This window comes from Papio anubis, chromosome X, assembly GCF_008728515.1.
Source record: "Papio anubis isolate 15944 chromosome X, Panubis1.0, whole genome shotgun sequence".
In the NCBI taxonomy this organism is placed as follows: Eukaryota; Metazoa; Chordata; class Mammalia; order Primates; family Cercopithecidae; genus Papio; species Papio anubis.
The window spans coordinates 30861874-30882094 of NC_044996.1; the positions used below are offsets into that span (position 1 = coordinate 30861874).

A 20221-nucleotide genomic window follows, 5' to 3' on the forward strand; every position below is an offset into this window, starting at 1 on the left:
CTATTCAGGGATTCAGTTTCTTCCTGGTTCAGTCTTGGGAGTATGTATCTCTGCAGAAATTTATCCATTTCTTCTAGATTTTCTAGTTTATGTTCATAGAGGTGTTTATAGTTTTCTCTGATGATTGTTTATATTTCTGTGGGGTCAGGGTGATAACCCCCTTATCATTTCTAATTGTGTTTATTTGATTCTTCTCTTTCTTCTTTATTAGTCTAGCTAGTGGTCTATCTATTTTATTAAGTTTTCTTTTCTTTTTTTTTTTTTTTAACAATTAATTTATTTATTTAGGGCGAGGCAGGGAAGCAGGTAGGGAGGGCAGGGGCAACCTCTCTTCCTCACAGGCACTAGGCCTTGTTTCTCTCCCAGATAAGCTAAGGTCGTCAGGGGCTGAGGGGAGTGAGGCAGGGAGGATGCATGGGGTCTGTGGGAACCAGAGAGAAGCTGGAGTCAGAGGTAGGAGCTGGGGCTGTGTGGGGGTGAAAGGTGAGGCAAGGTCAAAGGTGAACTGCAGCTTGGAGGGAAGGGTCCAATGTAAACCAGGACTTACAGGTGTAGAGGTAAAATGGGGTTCGTAGGGGGTGAAAGAGAAGTTGGGATCAGAGGGGATTCATGGGTGAAAGAGAAGTTGGGGTCAGAGGTAGGAGTTGGGGCTCAGGTGGGGAGTTAAAGGTGAGGCAAGGTCAGAGGTGAAGGGCAGCTCAGAGGGAGGGGTCAAACGTAAACCAGGACTTATAGGTCTAGACGTAAAATGGGATTCATGGGGGGCAGAGTTCAAAGGTGAAGCAGAGGTCGGGGTGAAGGAGGGCCCATAAAGTTAAAGGAGCGGTTTCTGGAGTCAGAAGGAGTGAAGGGGGGCTCCTCCTGGGAATGTCAAGGTTGGAAGAGCTCAAGGGAGTCAAAGATAAATTAGGGCTCAAGGATCAAAGGGGAGTCAGGGTCGGAGATGAAGTAGCCAGAGGTAAAGCGAGCTCCAAAGGTATTGTTAGGGTCAGGGCAAAGTCTTAGGGTCAGGGGTGAGTCAGGCTTGGAGGGAAAGCAGGGCTCTAGGGGTCAGAGATGGAGGGTCCTAGGGGATCAAAGGTCAGAAGCCTCGAGGGGACAGATGGGAAGCGATGGGAGCAACCTAGGCGACCTTCTCCTCGGCCCCCTCCTCGAACTTGCCCTCCTCGGCTGTGGTGTCCTGGTACTGCTGGTACTCAGATACCAGGTCATTCATGTTGCTCTCAGCCTCAGTGAACTCCATCTCATCCATGCCCTCGCCTGTGTACCAGTGCAGGAACGCCTTGGGCCAGAACATGGCTTTGAACTGCTTGGAGATGCGCTTGAACAGCTCCTGGAAGGCCATGCTACTGCCGATGAAGGTCACAGCCATCTTCAGGCCACGGGGCGGGATGTTGCACACGGCTGTCTTCAAGTTGTTGGGGATCCACTCCACGAAGTAGCTGCTGTTCTTGCTCTGCACGCTCAGCATCTGCTTGTCCACCTTCATGGACACGCAGCCCCGGAACACGGCAGCCACAGTCAGGTAGTAGTTGTGGTGCGGGTTGCACATGGCCATCATGTTCTTGGTGTCGAACATCTGCTGGGTGAGCTCAGGCACTGTCAGGGCCCGATACTGCTGGCTGCCCCGGCTGGTCAGGGGCGTGAAGCCGGGCATGAAGAAGTGCAGGTAAGGAAAGAGGACCATGTTGATGGCCAGCTTGTGCAGGTTGGTGTTCAGCTGGCCCAGGAAGCACAGGCAGGTGGTGACTCTGCTCGTGGTGGCCGACACCAGGTGGTTGAGGTCCTTGTAGGCGGGGGTGGTCAGCTTGAGGGTGCAGAAGCAGATGTCATAGAGTGCCTCATTGTCAATGCAGTAGGTCTCATCCATATTCTCCACCAGCTGGTGCACGGACAGTGTGGCATTGTAGGGCTCCACCACCATGTCTGACACTTTGGGTGAGAGCACCACGCTGAAGGTGTTCATAATGTGGTCTGGGAACTCCTTGTGGATCTTACTGATGAGCAGAGTGCCCATCCCAGACCCCATGCCACCCCCCAGTGAGTGGGTCAGCTGGAAGCCTTGAAGGCAGTTGCAGCTCTTGGCCTCCTTCTGGACCACATCCAGGACAGCGTTCACCAGCTCCATGCACTCCATGTAGTGCCCCTTCACCCAGTTGTTGCCAGCTCCAGATTGGCCAAACATGAAGTTGTCTGGCTGAAAGATCTGACCGAAGGGGCTGGAAAGGACAGAGTCCATGGTGCCGCGTTCCAGGTCCACCAGCACTGCTCTGGGAGCATAATTTCCTCCTCTGGCCTCGTTGTAGTATACGTTGATCCTCTCCAGTTGCAGGTCACTGTCCCCATAGTATGTGCCTGTGGGGTGATGCCATGTTCATCACTGATAACCTCCCAAAACTTGGCCCGGATCTGGTTACCACACTGGCCAGTCTGCAGGTGCACGATCTCCCTCATGGTGGTGGCGCTGAGGGTGGATGTGGCAGCAGTGGTGTGAGTGTGGGGAGCTGTGGCGGCAGTGTGGGTGGAAGATGCTGTGGAGATGGCAGAGCGCTATTAATTTTTTCAAAAAAAAAAAAAAGCTCCTAGATGTGTTGGTTTTTTGAAGGGTTTTTCATGTCTCTATCTTCTTTAGTTCTGCTCTGATCTTGGTTATTTTTTGTCTCTGCTAACTTTGGGGTTTGTTGCTCTTGGTTCTCTAGCTCTTTTAGTTAAGATGTTAAGTTCTTAACTTGAGATCTGTCTAGATTTTTGATGTGAGCATTTAGTGCTGTAAATTTCCCTCTTAATATTGAATTAGTTGTTTCCCAGAGATTCTGGTACATTGTCATTTTGTTCTCATTAGTTTCAAATAACTTCTTGATTTCTGTCTTAATTTCATTACTTACCCAAGAGTCATTCAAGAGCAAGTAATTCAATTTCCATGTGGTTGTGTGATTTTTAGTGAATTTCTTAATCTTGACTTCTAGTTTGATTGTGGTGTGGTCTGAAAGACTGTTTCTTATGATTTCAGTTTTTTTTTTTTTACATTTGCTGAGTAATGTTTTACTTTCAATTATGTGATCAGTTTCAGAGTAAGTGCCATGTGGTGAGGAGAAGAATGTATATTTTGTCATTTTGGGTGGAGAGTTCTGTAGATATTTATCAGGTCTACTTGATCCAGAGCTGAGATCAGGTCCTGAATATCTTTATGTTAATTTTCTGTCTTGATGATGTGTCTACTATTGACAGTGGGGTGTGAAGTCTCCCACTATGATTGTGTGGGAGTCTAAGTCTCTAAGAACTTGCTTTATGAGTCTGAGTGCTCCTGGATTGGGTGAATTTATGTTTATGACAGTTATGTCTTCTTGTTGAATTGAACCCTTTACCATTATGTAATACCCTTCTTTGTCTTTTTTTTTTTTTTTTTTTTTTGAGATGGAGTTTCACTCTTGTTGCCCAGGCTGGAGTACAATGGCATGATCTCAGCTTACTGCAACCTCTGCCTCCCGGGTTCAAGCGATTCTCCTGCCTCAGCCTCCCGAGTAACAGGGATTACAGGCATGTGCCACCACACCTGGCTAATTTTGTATTTTTAGTAGAGACAGTGTTTCTCCTTGTTAGTCAGGCTGGTCTCGAACTCCTGACCTCAGGTGATCCGCCTGCCTTGGCCTCCCAAAGTGCTGAGATTACAGGCGTGAGTCATGTGCCTGGCCTTCTTTGTCTTTTTTGATCTTTGTTGATTTAAATTCTATTTTGTCAGAAACTAGGATTGCAACTCCTGCTTATTTCTGTTTTCCATTTGCTTGGGAAATTTTCCTCTATCCCTTTATTTTGAGCCCATGTGTGTCTTTACATGTGAGATGGGTCTCTTAAAGACAGCATACTGATGGGTCTTGGCTCTTTATCCAGCTTTCCATTTGCATAATTATTTTCAATTAGTTTCTTTGCAGGAATCTATTCAAGCTCTTTATCCACGTTTTAAGGACAGTTTTATTTAAAACTAGATAGTATAATTTAAAATCCTCTTATGAGTTGCAGATAAACAACAATTTATGGCAATCTTCTGAAAGATGGTGAAGAGGTGAGACTGCCACTGAAACCCACTCTGTTTTGTGGAATTCTCACTCTTCTCTCTGGAGACCTCATGACTGTGATATATGAACTGAGAGAGGGCAGCACTGTCAAAACATACATGGAAGAGAATTTAATAAAAGAGAGTTCCATGTACCTATCATCCTGAATTCACATATGTTAATAATTTATGATACTTGCTTTGAATCATTTTATTTATTAAATAAATAAAATATAGATAGAGGTCAAGTCTAATTTGTACTTCTTCCTAATCATTCTCTTCATTCTCAGAAGAACCATATCCTGAAGTTGGTGGACATTCTTCTCATTCATTTTTATGTATTTAATTTTACTACATATATATATACATAGACAAAAATCTAGTATCATTAATGAGTATCTTTTGACTTTATATAAAAGTTTAAAAATGTATATAAATCTATCATTCTTTACAGAGAATTTGACAACTTCCTCACCATTATGTTTGTCAGATTCACCCATGTTAATACTTGTAAGTCTTCTTTCAACAGTACATATTACCTTTTATGAATACATACATTTTACCTATTCATTCACCTCTTCTTGAATATTTACATTGTTTTCATCTTTTCATTGTTTCAAACAAAGCTGCCACAAACATGTTTTCCTGAGCATATGAGTTTTTCTTTCTTTTTTTTTTTGTTTGAGACAGAGTCTCGCTCTGTCACCCAGGTTGGAGTGAAGTAGCGCATGATCTTGGCTCACTGCAACCTCTGCCTCCTGAGCACAAGTGATCCTACTGCCTCAGCCTCCTGAGTAGCTGGGATTACAAGTGGGTGACACCATGCCTGGCTAATTTTTGTATTTTTAGTAGAGACAGGGTATCGTCATGTTGGCCAGGCTGGTCTCGAACTCCTGACTTTAAGTGATCTGCCAGCCTTCGCCTCCCAAATTGTTGGGATTATAGGTGTAAGCCACTGTGCCCGGGCCTGAGTTTTTCTAGAGCAGTAGTTCTCCAACTGTTTAATTTTACTCTTAAAAATTATTGAGGACCCCAAAGAACCTTTGTTTATCTGAGTAAAATATATTATTATTTACTGTATTAGAAATTAAAATGGAAATTAAAAATATTTAATTATGTATTCATTTAAAAGTGATAATACATCAATTACATGTTAGCACAAATTATTTTATGAAAATAACTATATTTTTCAAAACAAAAACATTTAGTGAGAAAAGTAACATGGGCTTTTATTTTTTGCAAATCTCTTTGATTTCTGTCTTAGTAGAAAAGAGCTGGATTCTCTTATCTGTTTCTGCATTCACTCTTCTGTGATATATTGTTCTGGGTGAAATATAGAAAGTCCTATCTCACATATATATGTAGTTGGAAAAGACAGGAGTTTTAAAGTAGTCTATGCAGATAACTGTGGATGGTTTTTGATATACTAAAATTGGACATTTGGAAGTTTCTTGAAGGTTAGTTCCAAAATGCAAACTGAAACTGTATCAATGAACTGCTTGTGTTTTTATACATGAAAAATCCATTTGCCTATCCTCACCTGGAATGGAATTTTTACCTATGCATGATTTTGTAGCATCATGCATTGATTATTTTAAAAATATTGCTTCACTGAGTTATGCAGACCTTTCAAAATATTGACATATTTCATGATACAATATTAAAAATATCACATTTGTTACTATCACCATTGATCTTATCAGGAAAGTATATTTCAGAAAGCTGTGCAGCTTATGGTTGCAGACACAAGTTTTCTTTCCTTTTTTTGTAAGTTTCAAATATTTATTAATGAGAGTAACCTCCTACACAACACATCAACATGATTTCATGCTTTTGGAGGATAAAAATTTCCTAGTTAAGTGGAAAATTGGAGATGGCTTCTGGAGGACCTTCATTCTAAAGCAGTTTTACAAGACCTTCTTTCTTTGGTTTGCTGTAATCCACATTAACTGAGTAGAACTTGTATTGATCATTGGGACCCAGTTTGTTCCAGGGCTCTGGGTTATTCTTTCTGTTCCAAGTAACATCTGGATTGAACAATGCTGGATGCAAGACATACAGTGCTGCTCTAGTACCTCCATCTCCAATAAACTCAAAGAGGAGAATCATGCTCAGATACTTCTTGGCTTGATTGAGGATCTGGTAGAGCATGTTTGCAGCAGTAGCCTCTGATTCAAAAGGAGAGAACAAGCCTAGTTATCAGACTCTGAAGTAAGTAGTATCTACTACAAGTTTTCTAAAACTCTAATTTTTACACAAAAACTTGAATTTGTAATTCACAAATAATGCTGTCAGTTGTTTTCCTTGAAGTGACAACCTCACTTTGTTAATTTTAGAGAAACATCTGCCCAAAACCCAAGTCTGAATAACCAAAGTTTGTCTGTCAGTAATTCTTTTAACTACAAATGGTGTTTCATGAAGAGCTGCTTTTAAATTGCACAAGTGTTTGTCTTTGAGGCAGTGATTATACTTCAAGATGTAGCAGAAGTGCTTTATGCATATTTTCCATTTGTCATACAAAATATTTAAAAACTGTATTCTCAAGGGTCAATATTTATAACATCAATACTTTTCACTGCTCCATGTAAGACAAGTGCAACTGACGTTTTTAATTAAACAGCATATGGTGGTAACAAACACAATGCCTACTAGTACTATTTTGTGGCACTGCTTCAATTTATACTAAGGCACCAGTAGTCTTACACACTGTATTCATTTCCTAGGGCTGCTGTTACAAACTACCACAAATTTGGTTGCTTGAAACAACAGGCATTTATTCTTCTTTAGTTCTGTAGGTCAGAAGTCTGAAATGAGTTTCACTGGGCAGAAATCAAGCTATCAGCAGGGCCCAGTCTTTCCAGAGACTCTAGGGGACAGTCTGTTTCCTTGCCTTTTCCAGCATCTGAAGCTGAATTTCTTACATTCCTTGGCTCATAATCCTTCCATCTTCAGTCAGCAGCATAGCATCTTGCTTTAGCCATTATGTTGTCTTCTGTTCAAATCTCCCTCTGCCTGTGTTGTGACCATCCTGAAGAAAAAGAATGGATACCCACCTAAAAATTGGTTTGGATGTCAGGACTGATGATGCCACACACATACCAAGAGGGTATGAAAAGATTTATTGCTTACATAATTGAAGCTTTTCTGGGGAGAGCAGGGCAGCCCTCCCAAGCAGATTTGAAAGGGACTTGAGAGCCAGGAAAAGAAACTAGCTTGAATATTTTAAATTGTGATTAGGGAATGGGGAAAACTTTCAATGTAAAGGGCTAGATAGTAAAAATTTTAGGCTTTGTGAGCTATGAAATCTCTGCCATAACTACTGAACTTAAAATGTAAAAGCATCCATAGACAATCTATAAATTAATGGGTATACCTGTGTTTCAATAAAACTTTATTTATGGATACAGAAATTTGAAATTCATATAATTGTCATGAGTTGAAAAATTTTCTTACTTTGATTTTTGGCCAGCTATTAAAAAAATGTACAAACCGCTGGGTGCGGTGGCTCACGCCTGTAATCCCAGCACTTTGGGAGACCAAGACGGGCGAATCATGAGGTCAGGAGATCGAGACCATCCTGGCTAACACAGTGAAACCCCGTCTCTACCGAAAATACAAAAAATTAGCCGGGTGTGGTGACGGGTGCCTGTGGTCCCAGCTACTCAGGAGGCTGAGGCAGGAGAGTGGCGTGAACCTGGGAGGCGGAGCTTGCAGTGAGCCGAGATGATGCCACTGCACTCCAGCCTGGGAGACAGAGCGAGATTCGGTCTCAAAAAAAAAAAAAAAAAAAAAAAAAAGTACAAACCACAAGTTCACAGGTTATATAAAAGCAGATAATAAATAGGATTTGGCATCCAGGCTTAGTCTGACAACACCTGGATTAGAGTTTCATAATAGATGGGAGAAATATTACATTTATTTAATGATGCATAAAACATTTCCACCACATATTATCTCATTTGATCTTTAGAACAACTGTGAAGTAGATATCCTCATCATACTCATTTTACAGATGAGAAAACAGGCTCAGATATCTGCATAAGGCAGTGGCTCTAAACCTTGGCTGTACATTGGAATTATCAGGGGGGCTTTTAAAGAATATCAGGCTTCACCCCTTGAAATTCTGATCTAATTGGTGTAGGACCATGGCTCTCAAATGAGGGCAATTTTGTTCCTCCTCCTCCAGGGGACATTTGGCAATGTCTAGAAATATTTTTGGTTGTAACAACTGAGAGAGGAGTGTTGTGATACTGGCATATAGTAGGTAGAGTCCAGTGATGCTTCTAAATATCCTACAATGGACAGGACATCCCTTCACAACAAATATTACCCAGCCTAAAATGTTAATGGTGTCAAAGCTGAGAAATCCTAGTCTATGCCAGGGCTCAGGCATTGGTTATATGAAAACCTCCCTAAGTGGTTTCCCAGGTGGTAGTTTAATATCTATATTCTCTCTGTAGTATGAGGGCTCAGTGATAACTTGGCTAATTCATGTCAATAGACAATTGTGAATTTTCAAGAAAAGATAATTCTAGCTCTTTACTGGCAACTTTTTTTTTTTCTTCAGCTGCTAATAAGACTTTAAACAGACAGGATTGAACTCTTTGTCCTTTGTTTTATTTGGTCCACTCTGTGGAGTAGTGTTGAGAGCACCAAAGTCATAGAGGAGCTCTCCTAGGTAGCAGGGAGATCTGAGTGAAAGAAGCAGCACCTATGTATTTACTTGAAGAGCTCCTGCTCTGAAACCTAGGGAATCTGATTGGCTTAGGGAAGACTGGAAGCTTTCCAGAAGGATACAGCTAATTGTTGCTTTCAAAGGAGATGCACATGTGTGAAGGCCTGAAAGGGATGAATCTGGGCAAAGAAAACGTAGAAATTGTAACTTCTTCCTGTTCAGGCTAATGAGATGTGGTGAGATCCAGGGAATTAGTGGAGGTCATTAGGGTGTGCAAAAAGCACTCAAAAGAGATACTGGAAAGATTGATAATGCAATGATTCAAAACAACATAATGCAAAGGGAGAAAGAAAATATCATGTAGGTCAATGTTTCTCAAGGTATAGTCCTTGGATCAGCTACAGCAGAACTACGTAGGATACTTGTTAAAAATGCAGGTTTTTCAGACCTTGCTGAGACTTTTTGAATCAAGATCAAGGTGAAGCCCCATAATCTGCATGTTTAATGGGCTCTCCAAATGTTTCTGATGTACACTATAGTTTGAGAAGCACTTTTGTAGGTAGAACTCTTGCTCTAACTGGAGGATGATCAAGATGACCGTGTAATCTGAAATAAAGGTGTCCCTTGTCTTAGAAAAGCATGTTTTCCTGAGAAGTGGTGTGTTAATGGAAGTTTCACAAGTTGACTTTTATTGTAATTGCACTAGGGGGACTCATTATTACTTAAAAGAAACCAAAGGTTAAGATGTTCACAGAGTGAATGTTCATATTCAATTGATCTTTTAAAATGTTTGGGGGATCTAATCTGTCATAATATTAGTTAGCTCTCTAACCTAAAGAAGAAGTAGGCATTTAAAAAGTTTCACTTTTATACTTATTTCTGTGATTCTTTAGCATTTTTGCCTTTCACAAAAATGTTTTGTGTCAATTTTAAGTTTAGAAAACAGAGCGAATTAGGTTTAATTAATTTTGACAACCATGATAACGTGCTTGTTATGATTATATAAATGAAATTTTTGTGGCTTCCATATCTGTCGCATATCATGTTCAAACAAAGATCTCACATTGGAGCAGAAATATGCTGATTAGATGAATGGCATTAAGTACAAAATTGTATTGTGCTGGGTGCATTTGAATTTTACACAAAGAACAGACTTGGAGTCTGATTATCCCAGTCTCTGATTGCTTTGTCATTCACAGTTTTGATAAATGGTTTAATGATTTAATGAATTAATAATTTGCTATTGAGTCAACAAAATATCTAATTGCAAACCTTGCTTCTAAAAATCTGAGACTAGTTGAATCCTCATCCTTTGCATTATTTAATAGTGTATATATAATTGTTCTATTTTTTTCTACTGTCTTTACTCACTTCCACTTGATTTGATAAGACCTTCACAGGCTCTCTGTGAGATTTTCATTTTGACAGGATGATGATAATACATGGCATATTGAGAATTATAGCAATTCTAGTAGAGGAGAATAAATGACTTTATAGTATGGAAATATAGAGTTCCTATTTAGAAAATGAAATTGGTGGATAAATAAAGTGCATTTCTGGCTCATTTCCAAATTATTTGTTCAATGAGGCCCATGTCAATCTGCAATGCTTTCAGTGTAAAGGAATCCAGAAGAATACAGAATCTTGAAGATTAAAGCTGGAAGGAATTTAGGAGTTCTCAAACTCAAATCTCTAAAAAAAGTCAGGTAATTAACATAAATAAGCGATAAGCTTCAAATTACAATATTAAGGGGGTTCCTTACCCCTGTTGCCTGTGGAAATGTAGGGTCATTGTTTCCAAATAGTCTGATTTTTCAAGAGATGCCAAAATCTAGTCTTCCCTATCCATCCTCCTACTGAGTAGCCACCAGGATCTGGAACTTCTCTCAGTCACAGCTAATTGCACTAGGGATAGGTGCCTGTCTTTGAGGGATGTTGCCCATGTAAATGCTGGCAGCTGACTCTTATCTGCTGACCCAGCCTTAAGATGAACAAGTATAGTTTATTTCCCCAGGACATTTGACTCATGACACAAAGGAAATTTATAAGTTGTTAGCAAGGCAGAAAGAAGTAGACACAAAGACTGAAACCAAGTTATGTTACCTGCAGAGCACCTGATAGAAAGTTGCAACCTTCTACAACTGAGGTCCTCACAGAGTGGCTTAGAATCTAGACCCACCCACCATCTGAATTCCCAAGCTAGGTAAGGTATTTTTAAAAAATTATTTTTATTTTATTTTGTTTTATTTATTTATGAGAAGGAGTCTTGCTTTGTCACCCAGACTGGAATGCAGCGGCACGATCTGGGCTCACTGCAACTTCTACCTCCTGGGTTCAAGTGATTTTCCTGTCTCAGCCTCCTGAGTAGCTGGAATTACAGGTGGGTGCCACCACAGCAGGCTAATTTTTTGATTTTTAGCACAGATGGAGTCTCACCATGTTGATTGACCAGGCTGGTCTCGAACTCCTGACCTCAGGTGATCCACCCACCTCAGCCTCCCAAAGTGCTGGAATTACAGGCGTGAGCCACTGTGCCCAGCTAGGTGTTTTATTTTAACAGCGAAATAAACTCAAGGGTAATGAACACACTAAACCCAGAAATGTGTATGTAAAGGGTTGGATTAATTGGGGATAACTGTATTTAACTTCCAGAACTGTTAAGAATTAAATGAGTATGTGTGAAAATGTTTAGGTCAGTATCTAACACATAATAGGCACTTAGTGCTACCTTCACAGCTCTCTTCCTCTCTGCCCCTTTTACTACCCATGTATTTACATTTAGTATTGGCATCAACCAAGGGAAGGATGCCAGTATCTGTGACTTAGTCTGATGATGGATAAAAAATTTTTCCTGTCTGTTAACCAACTGTTATCTAAAAGGCCCCTGTCTATAAGCCATATTTTCCCAGACTCAGATCTTGAGGGGAATTAGTAAAAAATTGTAGACCCTGAATTTTCCTGCCTGTATCTGTCAGGATTCAGTGCAAGAAACAGAGATCACTTTAAGTATTTTAAGTAGAAAGGCATTTAATAAGGACATTAGATATTTTTAAAACTCTTTGGGAGGATTGGAAAAGTAGGCTCTAGGCTGGGCCTGAAGAAATAGCTCCTAGAATCTTATAGAACTGATCCACCAATTGGCTCCTATCTCTGAGACCACGACTGGAATGCTTGAATTCAAGAATATAGCACCAGAGCTGACACCCAGGAAGCTGGAGACTAGTTGCTGGCACACAGATGCAGGACATTCTCATGTCTACATGACCTCAATTGCCAGGGTAAGAGAGTCCAAAAGGGGAAAGAAAGTGGCCTTGACATTATTTCTGCTTTCCAAATCTCACAAAAATGTACCTAATTAATAGAAGCAATTTTACATTGAGAATTTTAGCTGTAAAAGAGTCTGTGAAATGCAATTTTCACTTTTCTAGTCTTTGCAGCACAGAAGGTGCACTAGAAGGAAATGGGAATGAAGGATGAGTGAACCAATCCACAGTATCTATAACACTGTCTGCAATGGACTGAATGTTTGTCCCCCCAAACTCATCTGTTGAAAATATAATCCCAATGTGATAGTATTTGGAGGTGGAACCTTTGGGAGATGATTAGGTCATGAGGGTGGAGCCCTCACGAATAAGATTTGTGCTCTTTTAAAAAGAGTCCTTTAAGAAGAGCTAGCTAACTCTCTTTTCACTATGTGAGGATATAATGAAAAGACAGCCATCTGCAAAGTAGGAAGTAGGCCTTTACCAGACACTGGATCTGCCAGTGCCTTGATCTTGGACCCTCCATCTTCCAGAGTGTGAGAAATAAATGTTTGTTGTTTGAGCCATTCAGTCTATGGTATTTTGTTATCACATCCTGTCTTACTTAGTCTATTTAGTGTAGCTCTATCAGAATATCACAAACTAGGTAATTTATAAATAAAAAAATATCTCTCACAGTTCTAAAGGCTGGGAAGTCCAAGATTAAGGGTCTGCATCTGGTGAGGGCCTTCATGCTACATCATCCCACGGTGGAAGTCAGAAGGGCAAGAGAGTAAAGGGGGCTGAACTTGCTTTTATAATAAGCCTACTCTTGCAATAACTAACCCATTCCTCTGATATTGACATTAATCCATTCATGAGGGCTCTACCCACTTATTAGGCCCCACCTCCCAACACTGTTATATTGGGGATTAAGTTTCTAACATATGAACTTTAGGGGACACATTCAAACCAAAGTCCAGCTGAAACCAAGATATTGCCCTACCATATTTGTCAGTGAAGGTTCTCAAGATCCCCCTTGCACTGGACCTGCCACCTGGTATCATCTGAATTTGAAAGTACAGTGAAACCTCATGATGATGCTAATTCTGAAAAAATACATTTTTCATTTTGTGTCTGTTCTTTATCCATCTGCAGTTCTAAAATAGGAACCAGCTAAGGTCTTTTATTTTCTGCAGCAGTAGAGTGGGTAGGGGAGAAATAGGGTTAGGGATGACTATGTTGTGATCATCTGTGACTTTCTCAGTTAGGTGTAAGATCTCCTGGGTACAGCAAGTTTAACAGATCTTTACCCTTGTGCTTTTTGAGATAGTAGGGATTGACTAAAAAATATTGCTTTTTGTTAACTCTGCAATACTGTGTATTTTTTCTGATGAAAAATTTTTGGACTCTGCTTAACACTTTTTGAAAACTCTTTCATACTTGCTTCTTGATTTTGTTTTTATTTTTAGTTTCTTTTTTAGAAGACTTTGATATACTTTGGGGTTTGAGATAACACTGTTAGTTCATTTAAGGGAGAGAGGGGGAAGACATTGTTGTACCTGGGTTTAGAATCATTATCTCTAGCAGGGCCACAGTGCAAGCCCGCATCTTTAAAGACATAATGTCCATCTAAATGTGTATGTATCAGTAAAGATTCCAGCTAGAAATAGTTGGCACAATCTGAGTAGGTTGAGAAGAGTTTAATAAAGGTATGGGAATGTTTAGAGAAATCAGCAAAGAATAGTACAAGGACTTTAGGGCTAGCAGCAGTGGAGAAGTTATTGCATCTTATGTCCAAATAGGCAAATAGAGGAAGCTACTTTTATCATTAAAAGCCATTATTTTTAATGACAAAAACCTCAATTACTTTTGCAGCAACCTAATATGAGTGGTTACCAGAATATGAGGAGCATAGCTATCTGGAAAATGCCTCTTAATAGGAGCTGTGGACTTCATTAGTGTGTTAGTCAGGGTTCTCTAGAGGGACAGAACTAATGGAATGAATATATATATATGAGTTTATATATATATATCAAGATGAAATCAGCCTACTACTCCACATAGGAGTATGTATATATAACTCATATATATATCTCTCATATGTATACACACATGCACGCACGCGCGCGCGCACGCACACACACACACACATATATATGAGTTTATTAAGTATTAACCCACATGATCACAAGGTCCCACAATAGGCCATCTTCAGGCTGAGGAGCAAGGAGAGCCAGTGCAAGTTCCAAAACTGAAGAACTTGGAGTCTGATGTTAGAGGGCAAGAAGCATCCAGCATGGGAGAAAGATGTAGGCTGGGAGGCTAGGCCGGTCTCTCTTTTCACATTTTTCTGCCTGCTTATATTCTAGCTGTGCTGGCAGCTGATTAGATTGTGCCCGCCCAGATTAAGGGTGGGTCTGCCTTTCCCAGCCCACTGATCAAATATTAATCTCCTTTGGCAACACCCTCACAGAGGCATCCAGGATCAATACTTTGTATCCTTCAGTCCAATCAAGTTGACACTCAGTATTAACCACCTCTTGTCAACTTGAACCCATATACATCTCCTGAGATTATACCTAATCTTCAAATAAATACAATAATAAGGTCATAATTATGCCTAACATAATACAACTATCCTTTGTACAACTGGAAACACACCAATCCCCAACCCAAATACTATTACATAAAGTTAACAATACTTAAATGCTGATGTGAAGTTGATAAATCTTACGTCACATGATAAAGGAGAAAGGAAATAAAATGAAGATATTTTCTTAGTACAAGTGTATACATGCACAAACATGTTTTTAACAAAAGAAGGAGGAAATACAACAATTACAGTTCTCGTTTCTGCAGCTGGTCACGTGGTCATTGCTGGTATTGATGACTACCTTCTTCTGCCACTCATTCTGTATTTCCCTTGCCTTCAACAAGCACCTCAGCAGGTCGTGGATTTTTTTTTTCCCGGTGAAGTGACTCAAACCTTCATTCCTGAAGGGTCTGGGTCATTTGTATTCTTGCCTGGATTGGGCTGTTGTAGTTTCCCATTGACCTTAATCACAGGGCATGGAAATACTAAGAGACACCCTAATGGATCTCCTGTATTCCATGCATACTCGTCCTTACCTCCTATGTGGAGTAGTAGGCTGATTTCATCTTGATAGTCCAGGTGAATCACCCCAGCCAACACTGTAACCCCCTTCTTAGCCTTTTGACTTAAAGGTAGGAGGAGCCCAAAGTGTCTGGGTGGCAATCTTAACTTCCAGTTTAATGGAATTGTTGTTGTGTCTCCTGGTGGCAGTGTTCCTCCTTTTGGAACTAAGACCTCTAGGCAAGCAGAATGTAATGCCATGGGAAAAGGGAGCAAAAATTTTGCTAGTGGATCACTAGGGGTGATGGTGAGTGGTGCCACTTCTACCACTTGATTCCTGGACCTATGAATCCTGGCTATGGGAGAAGCAGTACCATATATTGGATGGTGATTCAGAGCATACACGACCTTCTGGAGAACTTTGCCTCATTCCTGCAAAGTATTGTCACCTAGTTGGCATTGTAATAGTGACTTCGAAAGGCCATTCCACCATTCTATCAGTTCAGCTGCTTCAGGATGATGGGGGAACATGGTAAGACCAATGAATTCCATGAGCATGAGACCACTGCCGCACTTCTTTAGTCATAAAGTGAGTGCCTTGGTCAGAGGCAATGCTGTGTGGAATACCATGACGGTGGGTAAGGCATTCTGTGAGTCCATGGATGGTAGTCTCGGCAGAAGCATTGCATATAGGATAGGCAAACCCACATGCGGAGTAAGTGTCTATTCCAGTGAGGACAAACCTCTGCCCTTTCCATGATGGAAGAAGTCCAATATAATCAACCTGCCACCAGGTAGCTGGCTGATCACCCTGAGGAATGGTGCCATATTGAGGGCTCAGTGTTGGTCTTTGCTGCTGGCAAATTGGGCACTCAGCGGTGGCCGTAACCAGGTCAGCCTTGGTGAGTGGAAGTCCATGTTGCTGAGCCCATGCGTAACCTCCATCCCTGCCACTATGGCCACTTTGTTCATGGGCCCATTAGCCGATGACAGGGGTGGCTGGGGAAAGAGGCTGAGTGGTGTCCACAGAATGGGTCATCCTATCCACTTGATTATTAAAATCCTCCTCTGCTGAGGTCACACTTTGGTGAGCATTCACATAGGATACAAATATCTTCACAGTTTTTGACCACTCAGAGTGGTCCATCCACAGACCTCTTCCCCAAATTTCTTTGTCACTAATTTTCCAATCATGCTTCTTCCAAGTCCCTGACCATCCAGCCAAACCATTGGCTACAGCCCATAAGTCAGTATAAAATCGCACATTTGGCCATTTCTCCTTCCATGCAAAGTGCACAACCAACTGCACTGCTCAAAGTTCTGTCCACTCGGGAGATTTCCCTTCACTGGTGTCCTTCAGGGATGTTGTGCTGCAGCTGTCCACTTTCGGGTAGTGCCTGCATATCATGTAGAACCATCTGTGAACCAGGCCGTAGTCTTCTCTTCCTCTGTCAACTGATCATAGGGAACTCCCCATGAGGCCATCAGTGCAGGCTGGGGAAGAGAAGGCAGGGTGGCAGGAGTGGAGATCATTGGCATTTGAGCCACTTCCTCATGTAACTTACTTGTGCTTTCAGGACCTGCTTGAGCCTGATCACATATATACCACTTCTATTTGATGATGGGATTGCTGCTGTTTTTTTCCATCTCTTCAGTGCCTCTTTCAGTGATATGAAGTTAAAACCAGGTACTGTGAGTGCTCACCTGATTTTTTATTTTTATCAAGGTGTTTGTTTCCTCCTCCTCTCCTCCTCCTCCTCCTCCTCCTCCTGCTCCTTCTCCTTCTTCTTCTTCTTCTTTTTTTTTTTTTTTTTTAGAACAGAGTCTCGCTTTGTTGCCCAGGCTGGAGTGCAGTGATGCAGTCTCAGCTAACTTCAACCTCTGCCTCCTGGGTTCAAGTGATCCTCGTGCCTCAGCCTCCCAAGTAGCTGGGATTACAGACATGTGCCACCACACCCAGCTAATTTTTGCATTTTTCGAAGAGACAGGGTTTTGCCATATGGGCCAGGCTTGTCTCTAACTCCTATCCTCAAGTGATCTGCCTGTCTCGGCCTCCCAAAGTTTTGGGATTACAGACGTGAGCCGCCACACCCAGTCTGAAGGTGTTTTTTCTGTGTAGATAGTTGTTAACTTGGTATCCTTACAGGGGAGATAGTCAGTGGAGCTTTCTATTCCGCCATATTGCTCCACCCCTCTATTCCATGTGTACCCATTGTTTACCTCCCATTTATAAATGAGAGCATATGGTATTTGATTTTCTGTTTCTGAGTGATTTCACTTAGGATAATGGCCTGCAGGTCCATCCATGTTGCTGTGAATGATGTGATTGCATTCTTTTAATATATTTAAATCTATGTTTTCTTTTATGGTTTCTGTCCTTGGTGCCACATTTTACAATGCTCTTCCTGCAAGGACACCCTGTCTCTACTAAAAATACAAAAACTAGTTGGTGTGGTGGCACATACCTGTAATCAAAGAACTAGAATGACAATCACATGTTGACAAAATGTGTATCATATGACAAAGGAATGAATAATTTTTACAAATCAATAAAGAATAAAGGTAAACATTCCAATAGAAAAAAAAAATGGGCAAAATGTGAGGACAGGCAATTTACAAAGGATCAAATACAAATAGCCAATGGAAAAAATGGAAGCAGTTCGGATTCAGTGATAATAAAAAATACGATTAAACAACATCATGCCATTTAAAAATTTTTCTATTTTTTACCTATCATTGATAAATAATAAAAGTAATGATAATACACTATGTTGACCTGGTTATGAGGAAATAAACACTTTGGAGTATATGAAAGTTATATACATATGTTAACATTTATATGTTGGGGGAATAAATTAGTATAATAATATTTCTGAAGGATAACATTCCAAAAGTCTTTTTCTTTTTTGAGACAGGGTCTCACTCTTGTAAGTTGCTGCACATCTTGTGGCATAAAGACAAGTGCTTTCTCTGACACTTGTTTTCAAACTCCTGTGGCCACTTAATGTCACTGTGGTTTCAAGGAAATGCAATGAAGATAAGACTTCTTTGGTCTCAGCAATGACTGTAAAGACTGGGGCAGGAAAAAATAAATAGGGAAATCAACTCCAGAATTTTTTTTTTTTTTTTGACACAGAATCATGCTCTGTCGTCTAGGCTGGAGTACAATGGCACGATCTCAGCTCACTGCAACTTCTGCCTCCCAGGTTCAAGAGATTCTCATGCCTCAGCCTCCCGAGTAGCTGGGATTACAGGTGTACTCCACCACTCCAGGCTAATTTTTGTATTTTTAGTAGAGACAGGGTTTTGCCATGTTGACCAGGCTGGTCCCGAACTCCCGGCTTCAAGTGATCTGCTCGCCTTGGCCTCCCAAAGTGCTGGGATTACAGGCGTGAGCCACCGTGCATGACCAACATATTCCAAAAGTCTTAAATGTGTGTGTTCTTTAACCTAGTTGTTACAATTGCAGGAAATGATCCTAAGGAAATAATCAGATACAAGATATATATATATATATATATATATATATATGTGTGTATATATATATATATACACACACACACACATATACACACATATATACACATACATATACATACACACACACACACATATATATATAAACTCTTATAATATTTTATAGTGTTGAAAATTTAAAAACCATCTGAATTTCTTAATATGGACTTGGTTAACTAATTATGATATATCCATAAGTGAATTACAGTTCATCCATATGTTGGGATACTATTTGACTGTTTAAAATAATGATATAAAAGAATAACATAAGAAACTGTTCATGGTATATCACTAAGTGCAAAAAGCAGACACCAAATCACTGTGTGTTGAGTAATAAACAGTTTATTATTCAGAGAGAGACAGGAAGGAAATAAACATATTAATGAGGGTTATTTCTGGATGGTGGAGTTGGATGATTTTAGCATTTTGTGTTTTTCAGATTTTTATTCCCAATTCTTTTGTATTAAGAAAGCATTATCTAGGAAGCAAGATGAAAAATTACTATTAAAGTGTTTTTTTGGGTTTATTCTTTTGTCTATAAAGGCAACTGAGTCAAGACAAATAGTCTGTGTTAGGCAGTTGTCTTTTGCTGGGTCCAGCCTGTAGCTTATTAGCCCTATGCTAAATTTTCATCAGTAACAACAGGAGCTGGTCAGATCATGGCAGTTCAAATGAGAAAATTGCTGGGAAAGTCACCTTACTCCATCTTGTAGCATACAGACAAGTGCTTTCTCTGACACTTCTTTTCAACCTCCTGTGGCCACTGAATGTCACTGTGGTTCCAAGGAAATGCAATGAAGATAAGACTTCTTTGGTCTCAGAAATGACTGTAGAGACTGGGGCAGGAAAAAATAAACAGGGAAATCAACTTTGGAATTCTCTCTCTCTCTCTCTTATTTTTCTTTTGAGACAGATTTTTCACTCTGTGGACCACGCTAGAGTGCAGTGATGTGATCTCAGCTCATTGCAACCTCTGCCTCTTGGGTTCAAGTGATTCTCGTGCCTCAGTCTCCTGAGTAACTAGGATTACAGGTGTGCCCCACCATGCCCGGTTAATTTTTGTATTTTTAGTAGAGACAGGGTTTCGCCATGTTGGCCAGGCTGGTTTTGAACTCCTGACTGCAGGTGATCCACCTGCCTTGGCCTCCCAAAGTGCTGGGATTACAGGCATGAGCCACTGCATCCAGCCAACTCCATAATTGTCTAGAGGCCTGTACGATGCCTCTGGCCTCCTATTTCTACTAAACATTTAGATTGATAAATTAGCAACGAGAACAAAGTGTTTGAAACAACACTTCCCAGCTTCTAAGACATTCTAAGTCCCATATAGTAAGAACCAAAACCCCAGGTTGTGATCCTGCTTCTGCCAAACTCTGGTCAGATTCCTCCAATGGAAAGATGGAGAAACTGAGCGCAGAAATAGAGGACAGCCTCAGGAGGCAGAAGACAGGCACCCCGTAGGCAGATTAAGAACCTGCATAGGGCACCAGAAAAGAAAGGGCATCAAATAGTAATGCCTTTTTTGGAGGCAAAGGCTGTGTAGGATTTATTTTGATACCACTAGTGTTTGGTACAGAGTTTGGCATGTAGTAGGTGCTCAGAAAAAATTGAAATGACTTCCCTGGCTACTATCCCTTCAA

At 40.6% G+C, this 20221-nt stretch overlaps 1 protein-coding gene and 1 pseudogene across 1 annotated transcript; both read right to left on the reverse strand.

The window, feature by feature from the left end:
- Window positions 1-1123: 1123 nt before the first annotated feature.
- Window positions 1124-2239, reverse strand: TUBB2A (tubulin, beta 2A class IIa). The gene has a single exon (NM_001168974.1). The coding sequence runs from the start codon at window positions 2237-2239 to the stop codon at window positions 1124-1126; it is 1116 nt and encodes a 371-aa protein (NP_001162445.1).
- Window positions 2240-5947: 3708 nt separating this feature from the next.
- LOC116272109 lies at window positions 5948-6202 on the reverse strand (annotated as a pseudogene).
- Between the last annotated feature and the right edge of the window lie 14019 nt (window positions 6203-20221).

What these genes read in the sequence shown, in the direction of transcription:
- TUBB2A (NM_001168974.1), bottom strand. Translation starts at nt 2,239, where the DNA reads ATGGACTCTGTCCTTTCCAGCCCCTTCGGTCAGATCTTTCAGCCAGAC.